Source organism: Cheilinus undulatus, linkage group 5 (assembly GCF_018320785.1).
Source record: "Cheilinus undulatus linkage group 5, ASM1832078v1, whole genome shotgun sequence".
In the NCBI taxonomy this organism is placed as follows: domain Eukaryota; kingdom Metazoa; phylum Chordata; class Actinopteri; order Labriformes; family Labridae; genus Cheilinus; species Cheilinus undulatus.
Genome location: NC_054869.1, coordinates 55,117,954 through 55,137,921, shown reverse-complemented (window position 1 = coordinate 55,137,921; position 19,968 = coordinate 55,117,954). Strand labels below are relative to the sequence as shown.

The following is a 19,968-nucleotide window of genomic DNA, read 5'->3' as shown; positions in this document are numbered from 1 at the left end:
CATGGTCAGGTGCATAGAAACATTAAAGGGAACATTGTCATGCAAGTTGTGCAGACAGAGGGACTTGAAAGTTTGGTCCTTCCTCCGACCTGGACCATTACATCCTTGGAAGTGCGCTGGCCTCAGAAGCAGTTATTAACCTCTTGTGGCTTCATGTTTCCAGTGTAAGATGCTGAAAGCCCTTAAGAGTGGCAGAGGCAGGGCCAGTGTGTGGCTTACTCTTTGCACAAAGCCTTGCAGAATGCAGAGTAATGTCTCTGAGCACAGGTTGAAGTGTCTCCATGAAGAGACAGGCACCTCTGGCTGTTGTCTTCCAGATCAGCCCAGGCTTTTCTCTCAGTCCTCTGACTGGAAGAGATTATTGTTCCAGTCTGGAAGGGGCAGGGTGATGTGGAGGGTGTAACAACAACAGCCAACATGCTTGCATTGATACTACTGAACTGGATCGGTGATCATCTGCTTAAACACCAGTAGCCATAAAATTTGAACTTCACACCCAAAAGATCTATAGTAGACTTCGGGTCCTCACTAAGTGCTTCTGGGAATTTAACCCTTAGAGCTCACGCCCACATGGATGCGAAAAAAAATTAAAATTTTAAGTTACGTTTTGACATTTTAAACTCAAAAACTCACTCATCCAAAATATTATTTTTTAAATTTAAAATCTTAAACTTTAATCTCACCTTTGGACCTTTGTTACTCAGTATTTTTAATTTTATTTCGTATTTTGACCTTTAAAACTCTTGATTTGGAATTTTATCTCATATTTTCTTTTTTAATCCCAAATATTTCTCTCATCTTTTGACCTTTTAAATTCATGGTTTTTAATTTTATTTAGTATTTTAACTGTGAAAAATCATGATTTTAACTTTTTTATCTTAAAATCATGTATCATCAACATGACATTTTTTTCTATAATTTGTTACTGATGAAGATGAAGTTGACGGTTTATGGTTAAATGTTGACCCTGTTTGGCCCTCAGGTTAGACCCAAATTCAGAATTTGGCCCCTGCTGTGATTGAGTCTGACATCCCTGGCCTAAGGTCTACATCCCAAACACCTGATTATGTACGACATTAGCAGGGATTTATATCTGTTTCAGGCAGTCAGGTGCCAAGTATTAACCCTTAAAACTGTGTGGAAACACGTCAGAGTGAACCGATAACAGTTATAGCCTCTTAGCTTGTGGCTAACTGGCCCCCATTCATTTTTATTGACCCTTTTAGCTCTGAGATGACTCAGACGTTTGAATATCTCATCAAACTGGTGGGATCATTTGTCTACCATGCAGTTTGTCTGTATATTGTGCGCTGTGTCTCGTCTGCCTGGAGCTGCAGAGATTCTTCTAGAGACGGGCAGCTCTGCTCTCAGTAATCTCTCCTCACAGCAGGTTGATGCTCTGTCCTTGAGGTGTAAACCAGCTGGTTTCAAAGGAATTACCCAGACCTGCTAATGTTTGGTGGAGATGTGTCCCTCTAGTGCCACAATCACTGATCTCTACAAACGTCAAACATGAGAATCCTGCTATGGTTATCACAGCCCAGCTCTGATCTCACCCACTCTCTCCTCTCATCTCCTGTAGGACTTTGCAAGCACCATCCCAGGTCATGGAGGCATCATGGACCGATTCGACTGTCAATACCTGATGGCCACATTTGTTCACGTCTACATCGCCAGCTTTATCAGGTCAGAACATGACAGAGGGACTGGGTGTGAAAGGGAAATATAGAAAATGTTCCAGAAAGTGTTAAGACCCCTTCACTTGTTCACTTATGTTTCATCCTGATGCAACACGTAGATCAGTAATAACACGTGGCTCTGAGCCACATTTGGCTTTTTTTTATGTCTAAATTTGAAATATGATTACCCCGGAAAACCACTAGAGAAGGGAAACTTTGACCTCAGAAATAATCCATTGCAATTTGTTTCCCACACTTATACATTAAGTTTTAATTGTCAAACTTAATTATCAACTTTTATTTTTTGTCTGTATATTTTCATTGTCCTTATTGCAATCTTTGCCCATTTATGGTGCCTCCATTACATGTCAATTTTCCCATTTCCCCTCACCATTTTGCTGCTTTTTGCCAATTTCACATATTTTTCACTCGTCCCCCCCTTACTGTTTTTTGCCAATTTGAGTCATTTTTCACTCGTTTTCCCCACCTTTGTACTGTTTTTTTTGCCAATTTGAGTCATTTTTCACTCGTTTTCCCCACCTTTGTACTGTTTTTTGCAAATTTTAGTAATTTTTCACTCGTTTTCCCCCACCTTTTTACTGCCTTTTTTTCCAATTTTAGTTAATTTTGACTCGTTTTCCCCCACCTTTTTACTGCCTTTTTTTTCCAATTTTAGTTAATTTTTACTCGTTTTCCCCCACCTTTTTGCCACTTTTTCTCCACATTTTTGTCACTATTCAGTTTTTGTCATTTTATGCATATTTTACCCCTGTTCACCCCGCCATTTTGCCGCTTTTTTTTTTTTTTTTTGCAGTTTTTTCACCTATTTTGCCAACTTTCACTTATTCATATTGCCACTTTTCACCTCTTAGAATTGTGGCTCTTGCAAAGGTATTTTTCTACAGTTGGGCTCTTTGGCTGAGCAGGTTTGACTAACACTGACTTAGATTAATGAAAATAAAAATGAATTGAAACGACTGAATCATCAGGATCAAAACAGAATTAGACTGATGAAGTAAAGGGGTCTGAATACTTTCTGAATGAGCGGTACATTAACCTCCTAAGACCCTGCATGCACATATGTGCACATCACATTTTGGCTCTTCTGCAACCTAAAAATAATTTCTGCTCCTAGATTTTCTTTTTATATTTGTCCAAATTTTGTGACAATTTGCTGTTTGGGTATTTTCCGGGAATTTACTTTGCAATTATAAAGGTTTTTTCATAGAAATATAGGGAATATGATTGTATGGAGAGTTTCACTGGAAAAATTGCCTTTTTGGAACTTTTATGGGAATTTGGGGAATTAATTCATTAATTCTGAGAAATTGGATTGGCGGTTTGGGTTGTGGGGGTTGTCCTTTGAAATTTTCATGGATATTTCAGGGAATTTGTCTGGATGTTTTGGTCAATTTCTTAGGGATCTTTCATTTATTTATTTATTCATTTTTTGCTAGAAAAAAAAGAGAGAAATTTCTGGGTACATTTTGTTGTAAACTTTTAAGATATATTTAAGAATGAATAAAAACTAACTTTTTTAAATTTAAGATAATTTGGGGGATTTTGGAAAGGAACATTTTCAAGGAATTCCAGTTCAAAGACAAGGTTGATTTTTAAAGTTGTCAGGTCCTGCTGATCTCAGATCAGTGGGGAAACTAAAACTGCTTTCCAAACAAAAACTCAGGAGGTTAATGACATGGGACATTAATGACCTCTATATCTAAATGCTATATATATATATATATATATATATATATATATATATATATATATATATATATAAGGGCTGTCAATAGATTAAAATTTTTAATTGCGATTAATCTCACAAATTCCATAGTTAACTCGCGATTAATCGCAAATTAATCACACTTTTTTGTCTGTTTTGTTTGTTAGGTACCTTACAGTACTATTTCTCAAGATTTAAATACCCTTATCAACACTAGTGGACAAAAATGCTTTCTTTATGCAAATGTTTGTTCATGTCAACAACCCAAAACAACAACAGATAAAGTCCAGAACATTCTCCAGTCTGAGCTCAGAGATACTGAACGCTGCAAAAATCTGCTGAGAGCATAACATGGTAAACTCAAGACCCAACAGATGGAGATACTGACCTTAATGTAACATTACTGAATAATACCACAATGTAGAGTCAAACTTTAGACTTCTAGAAGTTACCTCCTCTGTTCTCAGCAGCTGAACACAGAACATCAGATCTCATCATCACACATGGACATAAAGAAGTCAAGTCTCTGCTGAGAGCTCAGCAGTAAGGCACAGACACATCTAATGGTGTTTCACTGTTCTGATGCGAGTAAGGTGGACACATCTGCCCTGCTCAAGACAAAAAGCAAGTCATTACTTAAAAATGTCTGCTATTATTTATCAGATTTTTACTTTCAAACTAAAAAATGTAGTCCAAATGTAAAATAAATGCTGACAGTCAGAAAAAAACTCATGAACACACAACGTCAAAGAAGTCTGAGTGGAGAACTTTGAAGGTGTAGTAAGAGGACTGAACCATCTCTTCATTCTTCAGATCATAGAAGAGCTACAGATTTAATCTAAAACCATGTTTTCTTCCTAAATAAAGGAGAGCCACAGTCTAATAATGCTTTCAGCTTCTATTCTGATACTCTACAGAGCTCATTCACTAACCTCTGCTCTCCTGTCACACACCAGCCTCTGCTGCTCTGTCTCCTCCTCCTCCTCATGATGCAGCTGTACATTCACCAGCATCAGACAATCTCCTACAGGGACTGCAGAGTCTTTGACACTTCTGCAGCATCTTGATTGACTGTTATTTAAATTTGGCGTTTATTCACAGTTCCAGTCGATCGTTTTAGTAAGTTTCGTTTTTTTTCTGAATACTTTCACTTTCAAGCAGGAGCTGCGTGGGGATGAGAGCGGACCTTTAGGAGACGTGCTGGACCAGTCAGCAGTCAATAGCGCAGCTGTGGTGCCGGTTCATGGCAGATATAACAGCCTAAATAAATGAATAAATCATACTGGCCCAAAAGTGCGTCGGCACACCGGGAAATGCCCGGTCTACCAGATACCGAGTCCATCCCTGCAGAGTTGTCTGAGTGTCTCCATTGTAAACAAATCCAGCATGGCGAGGGGGGCGGCTCTCTTCACTAGCGGTGAGCATGGCTGGCGAGTGGTGCGGGCTATATAAGACTCTACGAACTTCCTGTAACTCCGTTCATGTCGAAAGTATGAGAAAATAACTTCAGTCTTATCTGACATGATCTGAAAGCTGAACCTGTCATTCAGAAGTCTCTGTCCTTTATCCATTTCTGCTCGCTTGTACCGCATCACAACGGCGCCACTTCCTGGTCTGGCAAACTACGGGATGGGTCGAGGGTCATACAGAACGCACATGCGTTAATCGTACGACAAAAAAATTAGCTGCGTTAAAAGTAATTTGAGTTAACGCGATATTAACGCATTAACTATGACAGCGCTAATATATACATATATATATATATATGTATATATCAGTGCTGTTACTCGTTTAAAAAAAAAAAAAAAATCAAGTTAATCACACCACTACACAGTGATTAATTATGATTAATCACTGCATTTTTAATAGTTTAGGTATATTTTTAGGTTTTTATATTTTTCAAGGTTGTTATTGTCAAGTGTTTTATTTGTATTTTTTAAATTCTATGTCCAGCTTTTATCAATACCACTATCAATACTTTCTATAGTTTGGTGGAAAGACAAATCAGGTCAAATATTTAAACTCAGAGTGTTCTTAGCTGAGTAGAGCTGGAGTTAAAAAGCTCTGATTCAGTCTGTCATCTTTTCTAAATCCCTCAGATAAAAACAGATTCACTCTGGATTTATTGAAGTTTCTTATCAAAAACTACATTTTTCCCATTTTATGTGACATTTTAACACATCATAACATATAAAATACATTCAGCTAATTTAGGGAGGTTACCTGAACACATCATATTTTCCATCTTCAGCTCATAAAGTTTGCTAATTAGCTTCCATTTTGCCGATTCCACCGCAAATTTCTACCCTGGATTAATAATTTTAACAAACTGTCTCAGAGTAAATCAGCATTTATCTGAGCAGCTGAAGAAGAACACTGTTACTACTACTACTGTACTACTAACGCTAACACATTAGCACACGTTAAGAACACTGTTACTACTACTACTGTACTACTAACTAACGCTAACACATTAGCACACGTTAAGAACACTGTTACTACTACTACTGTACTACTAACTAACGCTAACACATTAGCGCGTTAAGAACACTGTTACTACTACTACTGTACTACTAACTAACGCTAACACATTAGCACACGTTAAGAACACTGTTACTACTACTACTGTACTACTAACTAACGCTAACACATTAGCACACGTTAAGAACACTGTTACTACTACTACTGTACTACTAACTAACGCTAACACATTAGCACATGTTAAGAACACTGTTACTACTACTACTGTACTACTAACGCTAACACATTAGCACACGTTAAGAACACTGTTACTACTACTACTGTACTACTAACTAACGCTAACACATTAGCACATGTTAAGAACACTGTTACTACTACTACTGTACTACTAACGCTAACACATTAGCACACGTTAAGAACACTGTTACTACTACTACTGTACTACTAACTAACGCTAACACATTAGCACACGTTAAGAACACTGTTACTACTACTACTGTACTACTAACTAACGCTAACACATTAGCACATGTTAAGAACACTGTTACTACTACTACTGTACTACTAACGCTAACACATTAGCACACGTTAAGAACACTGTTACTACTACTACTGTACTACTAACGCTAACACATTAGCACACGTTAAGAACACTGTCCTGAAGCAGCTGAACACAGTAGTAGTGTCTTTGCTAACATTAGCAACATTAGCTATCATGGTTTGACCTGTGTTGTTGTTAGCATCTTTGCTAACATTAGCAAAGATGTGCTTAGCGTAAAGGAGGAGCTTCAGACTGGTTGTGCTTGGGTGGAAAGACGGCTCATCACTGCAGCATGTACCCACAGCTTTGGCCTCCTTGGGAAAATGTGACATTTAGTTTGTACTGTTATCAGGATTAATAATGCTAAGGAAGTTCCAAGTACAGAAGGACCAACATGCACCAGTAAAAACTCATTTTCATATTTATCTTCCACTTTAATGTCAAAGTCAGACACCTGGGTGTGATGAAAACTTTCTAAAACATCATTTCAGAACGTTAGCACGGGAGGCCTGGCTTTCAGTCTGATTTATCAATAAGATCAAATAAACCTAGATTATTATGAAAATAACTTGTTTTCCCCTTTTTTGCAAATTTTTGTTAAAGCAAAATGTTATTTTGATTCTATCAATCCAATCGGACTGAATCGTTTTGTATTTTAATAAAAAGGTCAGTGAATCAAACTGTTGTCTGTGAATCGAGATTCGAATCGAATCGTCTTGAGGAGAGATTCACACCCCTAATGTTAAGGTTTCAAGATTAATCACAAGCGTTAATGCGTTAATGGTAACAGCCATTATATATATATATATATATATATATATATATATATATATATATACAAATATACAGTGCTTAACAAATGTATTAGCCCAGCTGTCATCTCTGTCTCAGAGACCATCCAGCATCATGAAGTGCTTTAATGCGGACTCTTTCATTTTCAGTCAGCTCTCCACGTTTTACCATTTTGAACAGGAATGAGGAATTTCAAACTGAATTCACCCAAATTTGAGCCGGCTCACTGGGCTTCTCTGAGAAGTCAGAAATGAATCAAGCATAACATTCAACCACTAAAACCCATTTTTCTGTTCAGGAATGACAGTAAATAACTATAATCTGACATACAGTTGAAACCAGAAGTTTACATACACTATAAAAAAAGACACATAATTTTTTTTTTTCTCACCGTCTAACATTAAATCAGATTAAACTTTTCCTGTTTTTGGTCAGTTAGGATTACCAAAATTATTTCTATTTGCTAAATGCCAGAATAATGAGAAAAGGATTTTTTTAGACAATTTTTATGACTTTCTTCAAAGTCAGAAGTTTACATACACTAAGATTACTATGCCTTTAAACAATCTGGGAAAGCCCAGATGATGATGTCATGTCTTTGGAAGCCTCTGATAGGTTTATTGACAACAGTTGAGTTAATTAGAGGCACACCTGTGGATGTATTTTAAGGCACACCTGAAACACACTGCTTCTTTGTGTAACATCATGGGAAAACCAAAACAAATCAGCCAAGATATCAGGAAGAGAATTGTGGACTTGCACAAGTCTGGTTCATCCTTGGGTGCAATTTCCAGATGCCTGAAGGTGCCACGTTCATCTGTTCAAACAATTATACACAAGTATAAACACCATGGGAATGTCCAGCCATCATACTGCTCAGGAAGGAGACGGGTTCTGTGTCCCAGAGATGAACGTGCTTTGGTCTGAAAAGTGCATCTCAACCCAAGAACAAAAGCTAAAGATCTTGTGAAGATGCTGGCTGAAGCTGGTAAGAGTGTGTCATTATCAACAGTCAAACGAGTCCTGTACCCACATGGGCTGAAAGGCCACTCTCCCAGGAAGAAGCCATTACTCCAAAAGAAACATAAAAAAGCCAGATTACAGTTTGCAAATGCACACAGGGACAAAGACCTTCATTTTTGGAGACATGTTCTGTGGTCTGACCAAACTAAAATTGAACTTTTTGGCCATAATGACCATCGTTACATTTGGAGAAAAAAGGGGGAAGCTTGCAAGCCTGAGAACACCATCCCAACTGTGAAACATGGGGGTGGCAGCATCATGTTGTGGGGTTGTTTTGCTGCAGGAGGGACTGGTGCACTTCACAAAATAGATGGCATCATGAGGAAAGAACATTATGTGGAAATACTGAAGCAACATCTCAAGACATCAGCCAGGAAGTTAAAGCTTGGGCGCAAATGGGTTTTCCAAATGGACAATGACCCTAAGCATACTGCCAAACTGGTTACAAAGTGGCTTAAGGATAACAAAGTCAATGTTTTGGAGTGGCCATCACAAAGCCCTGATCTCAATCCCACTGAAAATTTATGGGCAGAGCTGAAAAGGCATGTGTGAGCAAGACGGCCTACAAACTTGGCTCAGTTACACCAGTTCTGCCAGGAGGAATGGGACAAAATTCCTGCAAACTATTGTGAGAAGCTTGTGGAAGCATATCCAAAACGTTTGACCCAAGTCATACAGTTTAAAGGCAATGCTACCTGTAAGCGCCATTTTTCAGTAATAGCTGTGTTTGTATTGTTTTAATATTACAGTTTGATAAAAGGAAGCAGAGAATGTAATTTCAGTAAGATGAGAGGAATATTGTTGAATATTTACTGTGATTTATTCCAATATCTTATTTTGAAGTTTTGTTGCTATGCTTTAAGACTTCCGTAGTCATGTGATGTACACAGGAAGTGAAGTGTTTATTGTGAAATGCTGCCAAAGTCAATAAACGAGTGACGGCGGCGGAGCAACACGGTTGTTTTACCGTGATCGTGCGTAGCCATATGCTGACTCAACGCGTAGAACATTGCCATGTCGTCACTCATGAAGTGGTTATGAAAGAAGTAAGTTTAGAAGCATAAGATTAAGCAAGAAGTCTAAAGATAGCCACTACACTAAGTAAAACAACCAGCTCACGGAGCTCGACGGCAGTCGCCATGACACCGAAAGAAGCTAACAAGACAGCACAAGAACAACAGTAAGATACCCAGCGTCACGAGAGAATAAGACGACAAGGAAGTGTTGGTCTTGCTACGATGACACTTGTTAAGAAAGCTAGCCGTGCTTTGTGTCATAGACCATCATTTATGGACATTTGGTGAATAAGAAGCTGTGTAAATGGAACAATGGCAGATGACGGCGCACACGACAGCGGACCTGGAGCACAGCGCTGCGGCGGCAGAGCTGACCACAAGAGGGCGACAAAGCACACCGAAAAGGGTTTGGAAGAGCACCTCAACAGGCATATTAATACAAGACGAGCCAAACTAACACAGTTAACAGCTAAAACGAACAAAGTTAATAGACTTACAGCAGCTAATGAGAATCCAGACATTGTCAATGAACATTTAAATGAATGCTCAAGGCTACTAAAGGAGTTTATTCACTCAAATGATGAAGTATTGTCACTGTTACCTGAAGAAGAAAAGGAGGCAGATCAGTCTTACTGGTTTAAGCCTAAATATGAACAGTTTGATAACTTCATGAAAGAGACTGAAAGATGGATAACCACAGCAAGGCAACACCAAGAAGACATAAACCCAGATGACAGTGTGTCTGCTGTTGATGCACCAGTGAATAGGAAATCTGTGTTAAGTGTTGCACAAAGCGCTGTTACAAGCAGTTCGTCCAGATCATCCAGAGCTTCATCCATATCGTCTGTGCGACGGAAGGAACAAGCAGAACGTGCTGCCCTACTTGCACGAGCAGCATCCCTGAAACAAAGACAAGCATTGGATCTTGAAGAATACAAATTGAAGGCAAAGAAGGAACAACTTGAGATAGAAACTGCCATTGCAGCTTCTACTGCAAAAATAAAGGTGCTGGAAGACTTTGAATATGAAAGTTGCAAAAGTGATGCAGTTATTCATCCTGAGGTAAGCTCAGCAGACAGTCCACTGCAAGAGAATCATCATCCAAAGACAAAGGTTGAGCACACTGAACATTTAAATGTTACTGATTATCAAGTGAAGCAAGAATATGACACACAGCAAGCTAATTCCAGCAATAATCCAATAGACCTGTGTGAAGTAATGCTGAAACAAAATGACATCACTGAGATGTTTGTCAAACAACACAGACTGTCACACTTACCCCAGAGAGATGTTCCAGTCGTCAGTGGTGATCCACTTGAGTTCAAGTCTTTCATAAGAGCTTTTGATCACACCATTCACGACAAATCTGACAGCGACAGTGATAGGTTATACTATCTTGAGCAGTTTACAAGAGGTGAGCCCAGAGACTTGGTAAGAAGTTGTGTACACATGAGTCCTTATCAAGGCTACAGAGAAGCAAGACAGCTGCTAACTTATCACTATGGTAACGAACTGAAAATTGCAACTTCCTACATGAACAAGGCATTCAACTGGCCACAGATTAAACCAGATGATGCTAAGGCTCTTCAGAGTTACTCCTTGTTTCTCACTGGGTGTAACAATGCAATGCAAGACATTAGTCAGCTTCAAGAAATGGAGAATCCTACAAACCTCAGAACCATTCTTTCTAAGCTACCATATAAGATAAGAGAGAAGTGGAGAGTCTGTGCATTTGATATTCAAGAGACAAGTGGACAAAGAGCAAAGTTTTCAGACTTGGTCAGATTCGTTAACAGACAAGCTAAAATAGCTGCAGATCCTGTATTTGGTGACATAAAGGATGCTGAGGATAAGGGAAAGTCTTATGCACACTTGAAAACAACAAGAGCATCTCGACCAAGAGGAAGTGCATTTGCCATGAGTGTAGCACCAGTTACAAATGAAAAGTCACCTGAAAATGGTAAAGATTCTAACTCTTCTAACATCAGCGCTGCTTTTCAGAAACCATGCATGCACTGTGAAAGACATCACACATTGGCAGAATGTCACAACATCAGAAATCAGCCTTATAAGGACAGACTTGAGTTGCTTAAAGGAAAAGGTCTGTGTTTTGGATGTTTGACATCAGGACATTTAAGTAAAGACTGTAGAAAAAGAGCTTCATGTGAGCACTGCTCTAAGAAACATCCAAGCATGCTTCATTACACAAAAGAAGACAGCAACACAGTTGACAGTTGTCAGAAAAACACTGATAGAGCTACAACAAATGAATCCACAAATGTCTCAGGTGGGACATGTGGTGCCACTGGGGCCGGAACAGACAGTCGTGTTTTGTCAATTGTGCCTGTGTTTGTAAAGTCAAAGAAAAGCAACAAACTAGTAGAGACTTATGCATTCATGGATAATGGAAGCCAAGCCACATTCTGCTCCGAAAAGCTAATGAGGCAGCTTGACATGGAAGGCAAGAAAACTCAGATCCTGCTTCGCACGATGGGTCAGGAAAAGCTTGAACCAAGCTACTGCCTTTCAGGATTAGAGGTGTGTGGTTTGAAAGAGAACATCTACATTGACTTGCCAGAGATTTACACTCACAAAGACATTCCTGTTTCCAAAGAGAACATTCCAGTGCAAAAGGACTTAGAAAGGTGGCCGCATCTTCACAAAGTTCAGCTGCCACAGACAGATGCAGACATTGGACTGTTAATAGGATGTGATGTGTACAAAGCCATGGAACCATGGGAAGTGATCCACAGTGAGGACAATGGACCATATGCAGTACGAACAGTCCTAGGTTGGGTTATTAATGGTCCTCTTAGGAGAAAGGATTACAATGCACCACATGAAAGTGAGCTTTGTGTTTCTGTGAATCGCATTTCTGTTGCTGATGTAGAGAACCTGTTGGTGCAACAGTTTAACCATGACTTCCCAGAGAAAGCCTGTGAAGAAAAGCAGGAAATGTCAAGAGAAGATGTGCAGTTTATGGACTTGGTCAATGCAACAGTAAGAAAGGTTGGCCGGACACTACAGTGTAGGTCTCCCTTTAAGAAACAAAGAAACAAAAATGCCCAACAACCACAGTGTGGCTGAACAAAGAGCAGAACACCTGAAAACGAAACTTGTCAAGAACAAAGAGTTGCACAGAGAGTATCAAAGCTTCATGTCAGACCTGTTGAGCAAAGGATATGCAGTTAAAGTAAGAGATGAAGATTCTGTGACTGAAAAGAGAGTTTGGTATATACCTCATCACGGGGTGTACCACCCGCAAAAAGGGAAGCTTCGTGTGGTCTTCGACTGTGCAGCATCCTATCAAGGAAAGTCACTCAACAGTGAGCTTTTGCAAGGCCCAGATCTAACCAACTCATTAGTTGGAGTGTTAACAAGATTTAGACATGATCATGTTGCTTTAATGTCAGACATAGAGGCAATGTATCACCAAGTAAGAGTACCACCTGAGGACAGTGACCTCTTGAGATTCCTCTGGTGGCCTGAAGGAAACTTGAATGAACCACTGCAAGAATATAAGATGGTTGTGCATTTGTTTGGGGCGACCTCCTCGCCCAGCTGTGCAAACTTTGCACTCAGAAGAACAGCTGAAGATGCTAAAGACAAAATGGCACCTGATGCAGTTCAAGCTGTTCTCAACAACTTTTATGTAGACGATTGTCTTTTGTCGGTGTCAAATGAAACACAAGCATGTGCCATGGTTAAAGACTTAACAGCAGTGTGTGAGAGTGGAGGATTTCATCTGACAAAGTGGATGAGTAATAGCAGAGCTGTCCTCACCTCCATTCCTGACACAGAAAGAGCCAAAGAGGTCAAAGACTTGGATCTAAGTCACAATGCGTTGCCTGATGAAAGAGTGCTAGGAGTTAACTGGTGCACTGAAACAGATGTTTTCGAGATCAGGATTAATGCAAAACATGTACCACAGACAAGACGTGGTATCCTTTCATATGTGAGTGCCATATATGACCCTTTGGGGTTTTTGTCTCCTGTTATCCTTCCAGCTAAAATGATCCTGCAGGAGCTTTGTGGCAGAAAGGTCTCCTGGGATGAGGACATCCCTGTTGAACTGGCTAAAAGAGCACAAATGTGGATTTTAGATCTTACAAAGCTTCATGGCTTCACAGTGGAACGATGTGTGAAACCGACTGGGTTTGGAGCAATCACATAAGCACAGTTGCATCATTTCGCTGATGCGAGCGAGAAAGGTTATGGAGTTGTTACCTACCTTCGTATAACAAACAAGAAAGGAGAAAATCACTGTGCGTTCATCATCAGCAAGTCAAGAGTGTCACCACTCAAACGAACGACGATTCCGAGGCTGGAGTTAACAGCAGCTGCAGTTGCTGTTAAAATGGACCGGCTCATGAGAAAGGAGCTGCACATGCAGCTTGAAGATTCTGTGTTTTGGTCCGACAGCACTACTGTGTTGAGATATATTGCCAGTGAGAATGTAAGATTCAAGACATTTGTAGCAAACCGAGTGTCACTCATCAGAGACAATACCAAGCCAAGTCAATGGATGCATGTCAGCTCCCAGCTAAACCCAGCTGACCATGCATCACGAGGTATGAATGCAGACAAGTTCACAGAGTGTCAAAACTGGATTTGTGGACCAGAGTTTTTGAAAAGAGACAAAAGTCACTGGCCAGTATCACCAAACATAAGAGAAATACAGAAAGATGATGTAGAAATCAAAGCAGCAGCAAGTGTGAATGTTACAGATGTGCATGAGAATCTGCTGAACAAGTTTATGTGTCATTATTCAGACTGGTACAGACTCAAAAAAGCAGTATCGTGGATTATAAAGTTCAAGCAGTTGCTTCTCAAGCTGAGCACACATCGCAAGTCTCTTCTCTTACAAGCAAGTGATAGACTGAGTCTTGAAAAGAACATTGAGATGGTTGAAAGACAAATGCAGAAATTCAGATCAACTATCAAAGGATTATTCCTCACTGCTAAAGATGTTGCAGATGGAGAAAATGAAATCATCAAATTTTGTCAAAGTCAGAGCTTCAGTGATGAGCTTACGACTCTTAAGAAAGGTGACAAGCTTAAAAGAAGCAGTCACATCGTGAAACTTGATCCTGTTTTGGAGAATGGGATACTAAGAGTAGGAGGAAGGTTACATCAGTCTTCACTGCCAGCAGATGTTAAGCATCCAGTGATTCTTCCTAAAGATCATCATGTTTCTACATTGATCCTCAGACATTTTCACAAAGAAACAGGACACAGTGGAAGAACTTACACGCTATCAAAACTGAGAGAAAGGTTTTGGATTCCAAAAGCTGACTCTGCAGTAAGAAAAGTCCTGTCAAAATGTGTAACATGTAGAAAAACCTCTGCCAAACCTGGTGAACAAAGAATGGCAAGTTTGCCTCCAGATCGACTGACACCTGACATGCCTCCATTCACAAATGTGGGTATAGACTATTTTGGACCTTTTGAGGTTAAATTTGGGCGGAGTAAAGTCAAAAGATATGGTGTTTTGTTTACATGCCTTACTGTTAGAGCCATTCACATTGAAGTTGCCCACTCTCTTGATACCGATTCATGCATTAATGCATTCAGGAGGTTTATAGCTAGGAGAGGTCAAGTATCTGTTATGAGGTCAGATAATGGTACTAATTTGGTTGGAGCAGAAAAGGAAATGCGTGAAGCAATCAAAAGTTGGAATCAGTCAAAAATCTCAGAGACACTCATGCAGAAAGGCATTACCTGGATATTCAACCCGCCAGCTGGTTCGCATTTTGGTGGAGTCTGGGAAAGGCAGATTCGTTCTGTGAGGAAGATTCTTACCCAGATCTTGAATCAGCAACCCCTTGATGACGACGAGCGTCTCCACACATTATTATGTGAAGTTGAGGCAATTGTAAACGGCCGACCAATAACAAAGATCTCTTCTGATCCCAATGATTTAGAAGCACTTACACCTAACCATTTGCTTCTTCTCAAGAGACAACCAGTTCTTCCCCCAGGAGTGTTCCAAAATGAAGATTTGTATGCAAGAAGACGGTGGAAACAGGTGCAATACCTGACAGACATTTTTTGGAAGCGATGGACTAAGGAATATTTGCCACTTCTACAAGAAAGACAAAAGTGGTTGGTTCCCAGAAGAAATCTGAAACTAGGAGATGTTGTTCTCATCGTTGATGAGAGTGCACCCAGAGGTTCATGGTTAATGGGAAAAGTTGAAAAGACAATTTCTGATCCAAATGGATTTGTCAGACGTGTGTTTGTCAAAACTAAGACTAATGTTTTGGAAAGACCAATTGATAAGTTGTGTTTATTGCTTGAAATGGAGGAGTAAGTGTGGTTTACTTTTAAAGTAATAAGCATGTGCTTAAAGTGCATAATTTAACATTTTGCTTGTGATGCAAGATTTTTGAGTTTATTAAAGGTGGATTTGAAACATTAGGTTAAAGTTAACAGATAACTGCTAGTTGTGTTAAAACAAGGAAATCATATAGTTTCTGGTTTGAAGTTAAATGCCGCTTTAAAATGTTAAGATGTAATTGTTATGCTTTAGCAGTAACAATTAGGGGCCGGAATGTAAGCGCCATTTTTCAGTAATAGCTGTGTTTGTATTGTTTTAATATTACAGTTTGATAAAAGGAAGCAGAGAATGTAATTTCAGTAAGATGAGAGGAATATTGTTGAATATTTACTGTGATTTATTCCAATATCTTAATTTGAAGTTTTGTTGCTATGCTTTAAGACTTCCGTAGTCATGTGATGTACACAGGAAGTGAAGTGTTTATTGTGAAATGCTGCCGAAGTCAATAAACGAGTGACGGCGGCGGAGCAACACAGTTGTTTTACCGTGATCGTGCGTAGCCATATGCCGACTCAACGCGTAGAACATTGCCATGTCGTCACTCATGAAGTGGTTATGAAAGAAGTAAGTTTAGAAGCATAAGATTAAGCAAGAAGTCTAAAGATAGCCACTACACTACCAAATACTAATGAAATATATGTAAACTTCTGACTCTCAAGAAAATAATAAAAAAAAAATGTCTAAAAAATGATCTCTCTCATTATTCTGGCATTTAGCAAATAGAAATAATTTTGGTAATCCTAATTGACCAAAAACAGGAAAAGTTTAATCTGATTTAATGTTAGACGGTGAGAAAAAAAGTTTATGTGCCTTTTTATATAGTGTATGTAAACTTCTGGTTTCAACTGTATTAATCAAGAAATATTAATGTGCTTTACTATTTTTTCAGTTTTTTTGTAAATCAGTAAATTGTAAAATTCATGGATAACAATAATAATTATATTTTAGCATTAAAAATATCATTTGGGTTAAAGAGCCTCTACATCTTACTGTATTAACCATTGCAGAAACATCAAAATGATTTTGGTAATTACCAATGCTGTTAATTTAGGGCAGCTGTGGCAGAAACCTTTTCTTTGGTTAGGGCTAGGGTGCTCTAAGACATTTGTTAATCACTGTGTATATATATCTATATCTATATCTATATATATATATATATATATATATGTGTGTGTGTGTGTGTGTACGTATACATATTTATATGTTTTTCAGGTTTTTAAGTTGCTGATGAAGCTCATAAATGTTGTATTTTTCACCTTCCGGTCCCCTTTGTGCTCATTCATACATACAATATTATACATTTAATATATATACATATATAAAATACATATTTGGATGTTTTTCAGGGGGCCGAACCCGAGCAAAGTGCTGCAGCAGCTGTTGATGCTCCAGCCTGAACAGCAGCTCAGCATCTTCCACACGCTACACTCACATCTGAGAGAGAAGGGGATACTGCCCCCCGCCGCCGCCCAGGCTGAATGAAACACTACCGGCTGCACTGAGGGATGATGGGAGATGGTGTGTATGTGTAAGTGTGCACATACACTCATCAGGCTGATTGGTGTGTGATCCAAAGAAACCCACAGAGCTTCCATCATCGCCTTGCCGGTTCTTCATACCACAACTCTGAACCCGAGCTGACTCTTCACACTGGTGGAGTTACCTCGTAGAAAAAACACATTTAAACCTACAACATGGCGGCTTTGTTGCTTCGACTTGGACTGTCGCGCACTTGCCGAGGTCCTCATCCAAAAAACTAAAGCAGACTGATGAGAAAAAGGAACAAAAGGACTCTATGCACATGGCTCTCTCTGCACATGACAGTCCATGTGGATGCAGATATTGCACTGACTCTAGCTGAACAAAGAATCTAAGAAGCTTTTACCAGCAGAACCTGGGCCCAAAGTGACAGGCATGTGGACCTACGCTGCAGAAAAACAGACTGATGAGACTCTTCTTAGTTGGTTTTAGAGAAACACACTGTAGACTCTGGGCTCCTTTATACTCTGCATTAACATCCGTTCTGGGCATTCGGATATGAAGTGATAATCTTTAATGCTTTGGACTGAAAGCAGTTTGATTTCTGATCGTTCAGAGTTTAACAGAGGTGGTCTGAGAGACCTTCATCCAGACAGGTGTAGTGTAGACCATAGGCCCCTGTCCGTCTTTAACAGGTGAGACTCTCTCTGTAGTTGTAGTTGAATATCCAACACATATTTAGAGCCACCTTGAGGAACTCCATTTGGTTTCCAGTGATGTGGACGCTGTGAGTTCATTAAGGGTCAGTGTATTTGCTAGCAGATCCATTTCCTGATTGAAACAAGACTCAAAAATCAGGAGAAACTCTCATTTTCCCGTTTTTCCATTTTTGACCAAAAATGGAAAAACAAGCCGTTTTTCCATGGTTTTTCTTGTGACCACAATTAGAAAAAAAAATGTAAAAACTATTGTTTTTTCTGTTTTGGTTACAAAAATGGAAAAACAAACATTAAAAAAAAAAAAGGTCAAATTTCAATTCTGTTATTTTGTTTTCTTCATTTAATGAAATACTTGAAGAAAAGGAAATCATGTGACCCATTCGGAAATGTGAGCTTTTCAAAATAAAAGCCTTCGTGTCAAACAAGAGCCATCTATTGTGTTTTACAGTATGGAAAAACCAAAATATTGAATAAGGAGAGTTTCTCCTATTTTATCGTCTGGTTTCAACCAGGAAATGGATCTGCCAGAAAATACACTGACCATTAAGACTAACAAAGATCATGTCTGACATGATTAACCAGAATCCTGATTCAGGGATTCACTAAATAACAACGAGCCAACGATGATCCCTTATTTATTTGACTTTATTTAACCAGGAAAACCTCGTTGAGATTAAAAATCTCATTTACAAGAGTGTCCCCTTAGTTTAAACTGATATAAAATCCTTTAGTAACTCAGGAGACTACTGCTCACTTCAGCTCACATTTAAAATCCTACCACAGCAATTTACTGTCAGATCAGACAGAGAAGTTTAAAAATGAAACTCTGATTATCCACAGTGACTGTGTTTACATGGACTTGACTATCCCGGTTTCTGTTTGAGCATGAATACATTGTCAGAAGTCAGGATATGCCAGTTTCCCAGTTCTGAGAAACCTGTTTTTTTCTTCCTAGAGAACTCCATAAAACAGTTCTAGGGTCGTCCCTGCAGTGGTGTCGGAACGCCCTGACATGGATGGCTAATGCAGAGTAAAGCAGGTCTCTGTCTGATAGACCCTATTTAACCTCACAGCGTAACTAAACATGTAGCATGTCCTGCTAACTGAAGCCATGTTTACTCTTCCACAGTGTGAACTTTTAGCTTTTAGTTTTCTGTCTGAATTGAAAAAAAAAAAAAAGTTGCACAATTAAAGTCAATGAAGTTTGACTGTAGGCATGCCAATGCAGAAACTAGAGCATCGACACTTCAGCTTCATGTGATGTACATAAATATACTGGAAATATTTATCTGAACTACTAACGTGACCTGCTGCAGAAAAAACACTTTAAGCTTTGAGAATGATATGCAAAAAAAGAGTTTTTGGTAGCCTTTAGCATGAACAAAGTAGATTTTAATAGACGTAGGTCTGAAATAAGGTTGCTGCTTTTAGAGGGAGTGAGGGGTCAGCTTTTAATCCAGATTTTAGAGGACTTAGAGGAAGAGTTCCACATTTGGAGAGAGACTTCCCTCCTGCAGAGAATTAGACCAGGTAGATCCGCGTTCATGTCAGTGTGTAGTATAGAGCAGGGAGATGAGATGAGCTAATATTACTTCTCAGTTGTACTTTTGTGGTCAATGAATGCTGAAGGAAAGGGCCTTTGTGTCAAACTAATGCTCATAGTTTGTGATGCACACAGAAGAATGGCTCCCTCATGAATTTCCTTGGAGATTAATAACGTATCTGTCTGTCTGCTCTGGGCGCAGAAGGCCGAGGCTTCTCTAAAGATAAAGAGAACAAAAGTGGTCTCATTGCTGGAAAGGTTCCTCTGATTTCAGCATTTATATATTCAAATAATCTCCCTGCTCTGTAGTTAGCACTCATTCATGAGCGTGACCTTCGTCTTCTCTGACTCAGAGAGATAAGCTCATTTGTTGAACTTTTCCTTTAAATATGACTCAATGTTTGTTTCAAAAATCTTCTTATGCATTAATTCACTGTTAAATTATTCAGTTTGAATGTATTTGTACTTTAGGATGATCTCTGAGTACGTTTGGAGTTGTTCTGCCATACAGGAAGGTTGTCAGGATGTCTAAACTTCAGTAAGATTCAAAGAAAAATCAAATATTTATTTGTGTTTGATAAAATGGTAGAAGTAGAGTTCCCAGGAACCAAACACTGGGTCATTTCTGT

The 19,968-nt window shown here is 39.1% G+C and overlaps 1 protein-coding gene across 1 annotated transcript in view; it reads left to right on the top strand.

Moving 5' to 3' along the window:
- cds1 (CDP-diacylglycerol synthase (phosphatidate cytidylyltransferase) 1) overlaps window positions 1-18,862 on the top strand; it is a 50,062-nt gene extending 31,200 nt beyond the window's left edge. The window contains exons 12-13 of the mRNA XM_041786918.1: window positions 1,583-1,686; window positions 16,945-18,862. Coding sequence (XP_041642852.1) covers window positions 1,583-1,686; window positions 16,945-17,080 — 240 coding nt within the window. The 3' untranslated portion in view covers window positions 17,081-18,862. The remainder of the gene's footprint in view (window positions 1-1,582; window positions 1,687-16,944) is intronic.
- The last annotated feature ends 1,106 nt before the right edge of the window (window positions 18,863-19,968 follow it).